Below are 9,429 nucleotides of genomic sequence, written 5' to 3' on the forward strand. Positions count from 1 at the left end.
CTTCTCTGACCCTCAGTTTCTTCATTAGTTGCAGGGGCATAACCACTCCCTGGCAGGTTTGTGTGATGTGAGATGACGTATGAAAATGCAGGTTGAACACTGGGGTGACTGGTTTTTTTGTCCTTCTCTCTCCTCAACCAGCACTATAACTGACTCATAGGTAATCCTGGCAGGGAGGGTCCTCCTAAGGAAATATTCCCCTAAATTATGTTTTCAGTGACTGGAAGCACTAAAACATCCCTGCAATATGTAATTCAAACTAAAATCACTTAATCTAAACCACAAAGCAAATGTAAAGAAGCCCAACATTTTCTGATTTTACCATGATGCTACACATTAACGTTTTTTAAAATATCAAATACTGACTTCTTTCTTTCTTTAAAATAATTTTTTTAAAGATGGTGTCTTGCTCTGTTGGCCAGGTTGGTCTTAAATTCTTGGCCTCAAGCAATCCTCCTGTCTCGGCCTCCCAAAGTGCTAGGGTTATAGGAGTGAGCCACTGTGCCTTGCCTTGAATTCTTTCCAAAATTTATTTATTTATTTATTTATTTATTTACTTATTTATTTATTTATTTATACAGAGTCTTGCTCTGTCGCCCAGGCCAGAGTATAGTGGCACGATCTCAGCTCACTGAAACCTCTGCCTCCAGGTTCAAGCAATTCTCCTGCCTCAGCCTCCCAAGTAGCTGGGACTACAGGGAAGTGCCACTATGTCCAGCTAATTTTTTTGTATTTTAGTAGAGATGGGGTTTCAACGTGTTGCCCAGGCTGGTTGTGAACTCCTGAGCTCAGGCAATCTGCCCACCTTGGCCTCCCAAAGTGTTGGGATTACAGGCGTGAGTCACTGCACCNGAGGGAATTGCAGTCCATAGGAGGAAAGCGGTGGAGCCAGGAAGGAAACTCAGGTCTTTCTAACTCCGAAGTTAATAGGCCTAAATTCTGTGCTTCACGTATATCCTGCTCCTTTTCTATGGGAACAGTGCAGGGTGGTGAGAATATCATGAGAGAACTGTATGAGTTTGGGGGTCGTAATGATGTGTAATGGCGTAATGACTGTGAAGAATAGAGCATGCAACAGAGGCTTAACAAATGGGAGCACCCTTGCTCTCCTTCCTGAGAGGCTGAGGCCATGACACATCCGTCTTGGAATCTCTCATTTAGCTAAGCACAGAGTGGATACTCAAAAGTGTTTATCAAGCTGGAGAACATTGCTTCCAAAGTCCTCATTTTATAGATGGGAAAACTGAGGCACAGAGACCCAGCATCACAGGAAGGGAGTGGCAGAGCTGGTCCAGGAGGCTGGTGAGGCTCAATCTCTTGCAGCAGGCCTCTGTTCTCATCCCTCACCAGCGATGGCCTTAAATGTGGGCCTGTCCTTCTCTGACCCTCAGTTTCTTCATTAGTTGCAGGGGCATAACCACTCCCTGGCAGGTTTGTGTGATGTGAGATGACGTATGAAAAATGCAGGTTGAACATTGGGGTGACTGGTTTTTTTGTCCTTCTCTCTCCTCAACCAGCACTATAACTGACTCATAGGTAATCCTGGCAGGGAGGGTCCTCCTAAGGAAATATTCCCCTAAATTATGTTTTCAGTGACTGGAAGCACTAAAAACATCCCTGCAATATGTAATTCAAACTAAAATCACTTAATCTAAACCACAAAGCAAATGTAAAGAAGCCCAACATTTTCTGATTTTTACCATGATGCTACACATTAACGTTTTTTAAAAATATCAAATACTGACTTCTTTCTTTCTTTAAAAATAATTTTTTTAAAGATGGTGTCTTGCTCTGTTGGCCAGGTTGGTCTTAAATTCTTGGCCTCAAGCAATCCTCCTGTCTCGGCCTCCCAAAGTGCTAGGGTTATAGGAGTGAGCCACTGTGCCTTGCCTTGAATTCTTTCCAAAATTTATTTATTTATTTATTTATTTATTTACTTATTTATTTATTTATTTATACAGAGTCTTGCTCTGTCGCCCAGGCCAGAGTATAGTGGCACGATCTCAGCTCACTGAAACCTCTGCCTCCAGGTTCAAGCAATTCTCCTGCCTCAGCCTCCCAAGTAGCTGGGACTACAGGGAAGTGCCACTATGTCCAGCTAATTTTTTTGTATTTTAGTAGAGATGGGGTTTCAACGTGTTGCCCAGGCTGGTTGTGAACTCCTGAGCTCAGGCAATCTGCCCACCTTGGCCTCCCAAAGTGTTGGGATTACAGGCGTGAGTCACTGCACCCGACTTTTTTTTTTTTTTTTTATGTTCCTATCTAGCTGGTGCCCTAAGCACATGCTCTGTTTTCCCATTGCATAGGCCTGCTCTGCCAAGACAGCAGTGTGAGGGGAAGGAAGTGCTTCTGGGCCTTTGGACTGAGAGGAGCACAAACACCTCAACTGGTTGGTCTGTCCTGTGGTCCCCATGTAGGTGGGGCAGCCTGGGCTCATCCCCGACTTACCCCTGGCTCAAGGTGAGTTGATAATCTAGCCCTGTTGAGAGTCTAGTTCTAGTTCTATCACCCGCTTACTGTGTAACCTTGGGAAAGTCACAGCCCATTTCTGGGACTCCCTTTTCTGTCCCAATCTGTATAATAAAGAGGTTAGGTGAAATGCCAGCACTTTGGGAGGCCGAGGTGGGCGGATCACTTGAGGTCAGGACTTCAAGACCAGCCTGGCCAACATAGTGAAACCCCATCTCTACTAAAAATACAAAAATTAGCCAGGTACGGTGGCATGTGCCTGTAATCCTAGCTACTCGGGAGGTTGAGGCATAAGAATCACTTGAACCCAGGAGGTGGGGGTTGCAGTGAGCCAAGATCGTACCACTGCACTCCAGCCTGTACGATAGAGCAAGACTCAGTCTCAAAAAAAAAAAAAAAAAAAGAGGTTAGGTGAAAACTACTTAATCACTAATGACCCCTTCATTCCTATTTGATGATTTATCAGCAAAACAAGGCCAGTCGGGAAAGCCGCATTCTGGAGCACTAAGCTCCTGGGAAGGGGGTGCAGTATTAAATAGAAATGATCTGAAAGTGCTTCTGGTGTGGCGAACACATAAATAGACAGTGACAACCCAGTGTAATCATAATTACAACAAACAGAAGCCCAGGAACTTCAAGAGCCCAGGAAAGAGGCTCCTGATATGGTCCAGCCAGGAACATAGAAGACCTCTTGGAGGAAGTAATTAATATTTGAGCTGAGTTTGGCAGAAGCACAAGGCAAGAGCAAGGAGTTGCCATTTGACTAGAATAAGGAGAAACAAGGCTGCAAGAAGACAGGCTTTGAATAGCAGGCTAAGGAATCATCCTCTCATGAAAAATCCCACAAAGACTGGGTGGGAGCCAGGACACCAGCTTTAAGGCCTACTTCTGCTATGAATTTGTTGGTTGACCTTGAAAAGACACTATTTCTGGACTTCAGACTCAGCATCTGTCTCTCCTGCTGTTTAATAGAAGTGAGGGAGGAGGTGGGAAGAGAGGCTCAGTCAGGCTTGACGGCTCTGAATTTCTACCCCTCAAACCCCAACTCAGCCTAACTCGGTGGCATTCAATCCATAATTGACTTCCCTGAGCTGTAACAATGTTCAGAATAATGTAGTTTGCATCTCTGGGTATTAGAAAAACCTGGTGATTTGCTTAGGCAGGATGGTTCTGTTAACTGAGGGTTATCTCTTAAGTGGAGGTGCAACAGTTTTGCTTTCCTGCTTGCGTAATGGGGGCCAATCTGTAGAATACTCTTTCAAGGGAGCATTCACAATGGAGTGGTCTGTCCCATGTGTCTTTTTGTTTATTTGTTTTGTTTAAAAGACAGGGTCTCCCTCTGTTGCCCAGGCTGGAGTGCAGTGGCATGACTGTAGCTCACTGTAGTCTTGAACTCCTGGGCTCAAGTGATCCTCCTGCCTCAGCCTTCTGAGTAGTGAGACCACAGGCACAAGCCACTGTACTTGGCTAATTTTTTAATTTTTTGTAGAGACAGGGTCTTGCTATGTTGCCCAGGTTGGCCTCGAACTCCTGGTCTCAAGCATTCTCCCACCTTGGCCTCCCAAAGTTCTGGGATTACAGCTGTGAACCCCTGTGCCCTGCCTCATGTGTCTTTTAGAAAGACATTTTACCAGCCTTCACTCTCTGACAGAGAACCAGGCCACCCCACACTTAGGAAACTAAAGAACAAACTTGGAAATTTACAGTTTGCTGCTGATAATATCAGCCAAAGATATGGAGAAGGAAAGAGAAAACATTTGCCCCAGTCTCTCCCCTCATGAAAACCTGAACTTCCAGATTCTCCAGGGAACCAACTATAGAAGAATGCTGCTCTGGGAGTTAGAACTTGGGTTCCAGTCCTATCTCTGTGGCTCGCTGGCCATGACAGTATGGGAAAGCCCTGGATCTTTTTGTCTTTTGCCCTTTCTATATTGAAAGAAAAAGCTGGCCAGGTGTGGTGGTTCACACCTGTAATCCCAGCACTTTGGGAGGCTGAGGCAGGCAGATCACTTGAGGTCAGGAGTTCGAGTCCAGCCCGGCCAACATGGTGAAACTCCATCTCTACTAAAAATACAAAAACTAGCCGGGCGTGATGGCACATGTCTGTAATCTCAGATACTCAGGAGGCTGAGGCACAAGAATTGCTTGAACCCAGGAGGGCGGAGGTTGCAGTGAGCCGAGCTTGCCCCACTGCATGCTAGCCTGGGCGGTAGAGCAAGACTCTGTCTCAAAAAAAAAAAAAAAAAAAAAAAAAAAAAGGAAAAGCCGACTGGATATTTCCAGGTTTGGTACTTTTATGATTCAACGGCATGAGAGTTATTTTATTAGTGGTAAGAGAAATAGGGAAAATCAGAGAGACGGTACTCTTAGAATCTTCAGGGTCAAGAGGCGATGATGTAAACATAAACGTGAACTTGCTCCTGGATTGTTTATTCAGAGAGACATCCCCAACATAGTAGAGCAGTCAATATTCTCCCTCAGTTAAAGATCTCCGGTTCTGTGGGCAGACAAAAGCACACATCTCTTCTTCCTTGACAGGGGGAGAACAACCTCTAGGATGCGGTCTTCTGCCTTTGGGCACTTGTCACAAGATGTTCTCTAGCAACAATGGCTCCCAAGACTCCCAAGTTTCCAGATTCCTGTAGTACCATCTTATCTGGGGTTAGGGAAGACTACAGGATAGTGATAATGACATGGTTAATCAAGAGCACCTGCTGAACAGCGTCGCTGATAGGAGAGAACAAAAGTCATGCTCTTACACATGGACATCCTCCAATCTCTATTTCTGCTATTGGGTAGAACACACCTTTAACTTAGATTCCAATCTGGAAGCAAGTCCCCTCACAAAAGGCATCTTTTGCCCTTCCTTTTACTGTAATATGACAATAAACATTTATGTATGTATGTATGTATATATTTATTTATTTATTCTTGAGACAGAGTCTTACTCTGTCACCAGACTGGAGTGCAATGGCACGATATCGGCTCACTGCAACATTCACCTTCCAGGTTCAAGCGATTCTCCTGCCTCAGCCTCCTGAGTAGGTGGGATTACAGGCATGTGCCACCATGCCCAGCTAATTTTTGTATTTTTAGTACAGACGAGGTTTCACCATGTTGGTCAGGCTGGTCTCAAACTCCTGACCTCATGATCTGCCTGCCTTGGCCTCCCAAAGTGCTGGGATTACAGGCATGAGCCACCGTACCCAGCCTTATCTTTTTTTTAATCTTATTTTTCATTTTTAAATTTTTTTGTAGAGACAGAGTTTTGCCATGTTGCCTAGGCTGGTCTCGAACTCCTATGATCTGCCTGCCTCAGCCTCCCAAAGTATTAGGATTACAGGTGTGAGCCACCATGCCCAGCCTAACAAAAGCCGTTTAGAGGAACATCAAAAACAGAAAAATGTAACCAATGGTGACAGAAGTCACAACAATAGCTACATTGTGGGTAGGGGAATTTATTGGATCTGGTGCAAGGGAGCTTTCTGGGTTGCTAGAAATGTGCTTTATCTTTAGCTGTATCTCTATATAGATTTGTATTTATATCTATAGTTATCTATATATTATTCATCCCAAATAGTTTTGGGCTTTATTACACCTGAGTACCTAAAACAAATGAACAAACAAAAATAGTTGAATACCTTGTCTTACCTCTTGGTTATATGTCTTGATGTGAAATTGCTGAGTCACAAGTTTAAGAAGCTGTTGCCACACTGTTATCCAAAGTGGTTGTACTAGTTACCATCAATGTATGAGGGTACCAGTTACTCCATATCTCACCAACACTTGCAGTCCTTTTAAGTTTAGTCATTTTAGTGAGTATGTACTATTAACATCCTGTATTTTAATTTACATTTCTAGAAGGCTAATTTTTTCATATGCTTATTGGCCATTTGGACGTTCTCTTTTGTAAAGTGCCCACTTATTCAAGTCTTTTGCCCATTTGTCTATTAGGTCATCTATCTTTTTCTTACTGGTTGTCGAGGTTTTTATATATACTGGATACATGGCCTTCGATAAATGTATTGAAAATAGGAAAATATCTTCTAGTCTGGTTCCTGCCTTTTCTTATTCTCTTTGTATTGTATTTATTATTGTCTTTTTTGAGTGAAGTAAAATTTACTTCTACTGATCTATTTTCCAGGTCTCTAATCCTATCTTCTGTTGTGTCCAGTTTGCTATTTTACCTATTCAGTGAGTTCTTAATTTCAAATATTGGATATTTCAGTTCTAGAATGTTTGCTTGATTCTTTTTAAAATAGATTCCAATTTTCTATTGAAATTGTCCATTTTAAAATCCATTTTGTCAACATTTTCTCTATTTTCTTTAATATATAAACATAGTTATACTAGAGTCCTTGTTTGCTAATGCAGGTAATGGGATCATCTGTATGTCAACTTTTATTGTATATTTTCCCTCTTGATTGTTGGTCACATTTTCCTGCCTTTTGCAATAATTCATGTTGTGCACCAAACATTATTTATATTAGATTCATAGAGGCCCCAGATGATGTCTGTCATCAGACAGATTCCTCCCTTTTCTTTGTTAGGCAGGTAGAGTAAGGTAGGCTGGCCACCTAAAGCCAATTAAGGCTTGAGTTAGGTTAGGGCTGAGTTTCAGTTCTAGTAAAATGTAGTCCAACTTTGGCTTGTTCTTGTTCTTAAGTTATGACCCTCCTGAGTTTTGAGCTTATAGCCTGGTTGATCCTTGTCTCCTCAGCCCTGAAGGAGTATGGGAGATTTGCATCTATCCTTTGGTGGTTTTGAGCTTAATTCGTTAGCTGCGTTCCCCATCCTGCCTTCCCCCCGCCCACTGCATACACACATAGCTTCGAATCTTTGTAAAATGTTTTGAGAGGAAATACCAGTGTGTGTGTGAGGAAATCCCTCTTCCTCTATTCTCTTAAGCATCATGGGAATCATGGAAGATTTTGTTTTGTCTTTTAGAGGCCCTCAGCCCAGCTTTCTAGCCTCCCTTGCATAGCCAGAATTCAGATGTCCCATAGGGAAAACTTGTTATGCATTTAGAGTGCCTCAAATTTCCAATATGTTTTGCTAATCCTTTTTTAACTATCACAAGTCTTACTGGTTTCTCTTTCTCTCATATATGACTCTCTGCCTGGTCCAAGTCTCAGCCACAGTATGGTCCCCAAATCAAATACTCCCGGAGAACAAAAGAGCTGGTGATTATTAGTTAACTTTGGAGGGTCCCCACCCATTGGAGTTTGACTTCATCACATCCTTATGGCACCCATATTCCTCAATTTGTTTAAAAATGTGATTTGTGTAATTTATCCAGGTTTCCCTAGTCATTGCAGTGAAAGTGTTGGGCTATCATGGTCTATTATATCCAATGCAGGAGCAGAAGTCCAGACACCTAGCTTAAATGGAGTCAGAAAGAACCACTACTTAAGGCATACAAGAAAGAAACTTAATAAGAGTGTGAGCAGCTGCATATTACACACAGCCTTGGAGAAAGGAGCCACTCAATGGAACATGGTGGAACTTTGAGTGAGCGCAAAAGTAGAGACATGAGCTTAAGGACTTGATTTATGAGATCTGACATCAGCCTAAACCACACAGCATGGAACCTTAGATGAAGATCAGCAGAAGCCTTTCCAAAGCACTTTCACAATTATAATTCAACAATCAACTGTTTAGATTTGATTTTCCCAGTAAAATATAAACTCTGGGAAGACAAGAACTTTGCCTGCCTCCTTCGCTTTGATCACTTCATCACCTAAACAAAGTGTACAGACTTCTATTTGGTAGGTTATTAATTAATTAATAATCAATATTTGACAAATTTTGGGTTCACATGGTAAAAGTCAATACCATAGCCCCTCATCAGTCCTCTACAGTTGGTTGTAAATAATTGTGCCTATATTACCGACAGAGTAAACATTATAGAATTATCACTCCAGAATCCTTTGTTTCTATGGTTTCCAGATGTTTCCAGTGTCTAGATGTTCTAGCTGCCCATCTCTGAGAAATCCAGCTCTGTCTCACCATGGATGCCACAGCCTGTAGTGAATCAGTGGATGGCTCACCCATCTTCTATCTGGTGGGCATCCCCTCTCTGCCAGAGACCTTCTTCCTCCCTGTGTTTTTAATTTTCCTCCTCTTCTACCTTCTCATCCTGATGGGTAATGCCCTGGTTGTGGTGGCCGTGGTGGCAGAGCCCAGCCTCCACAAGCCCTGTACTTCTTTCTGATCAATCTCTCCACCTTGGACATCCTTTTCACCACAACAACTGTCCCCAAGATGCTGTCCCTATTCTTGCTTGGGGACTGCTTCCTCAGCTTTTCGTCCTGCTTACTGCAAATGTACCTCTTCCAAAGTTTTACATCTTCATCCTGGTGGTCATGGCCTATGACCGCTATGTGGCTATCTGCCACCCACTGCACTACCCTGTCCTCATGAACCCACAGACCAGTGCCACCTTGGCAGCCAGTGCCTGGCTTACTGCCCTCCTCCTGCCCATCCCAGCAGTAGTAAGGACCTCCCAGATGACATACAACAGGATTGCCTACATCTACCACTGCTTCTGTGATCATCTGGCTGTGGTCCAGGCCTCCTGCTCTGACACCACCCTCCAGACCCTCATGGGCTTCTGCATCGCCATGGTGGTGTCCTTCCTCCCCCTTCTCCTGGTGCTTCTCTCCTATGCCCACATCCCGGCCTCGGTGCTTCGTATCAGTTCCCGAGAAGGACGGGCAAAAGCCTTCTCCACCTGCAGCTCCCACCTCCTGGTGGTGGGCACCTACTACTCATCTATTGCCATAGCCTACGTGGCTTACAGGGTTGACCTGTCCCTTGACTTCCACGTCATGGGCAATGTGATATATGCCATTCTCACACCAATTCTCAACCCTCTCATTTACACTCTGAGAAATAGGGATGTAAAGGCAGCCATCACCAAAATCACGTCTCAAGACCTAAGCTGTGACAGGAGCATTT

General features: G+C 43.6%; 1 protein-coding gene across 1 annotated transcript in view; it reads left to right on the top strand.

Annotated features, from left to right (window-relative positions):
- The first annotated feature begins 8,479 nt into the window (after positions 1–8,479).
- Positions 8,480–9,429, top strand: part of OR2AT4 (olfactory receptor family 2 subfamily AT member 4) — a 19,709-nt gene continuing 18,759 nt past the window's right edge. Inside the window, 3 exon segments of the mRNA XM_017885209.1 lie at positions 8,480–8,666; positions 8,669–8,815; positions 8,818–9,423. Coding sequence (XP_017740698.1) covers positions 8,480–8,666; positions 8,669–8,815; positions 8,818–9,423 — 940 coding nt within the window.

The sequence above is a fragment of the Rhinopithecus bieti genome, unplaced genomic scaffold (genome assembly GCF_001698545.2).
Source record: "Rhinopithecus bieti isolate Rb0 unplaced genomic scaffold, ASM169854v2 scaffold_14549, whole genome shotgun sequence".
NCBI lineage: Eukaryota > Metazoa > Chordata > Mammalia > Primates > Cercopithecidae > Rhinopithecus > Rhinopithecus bieti.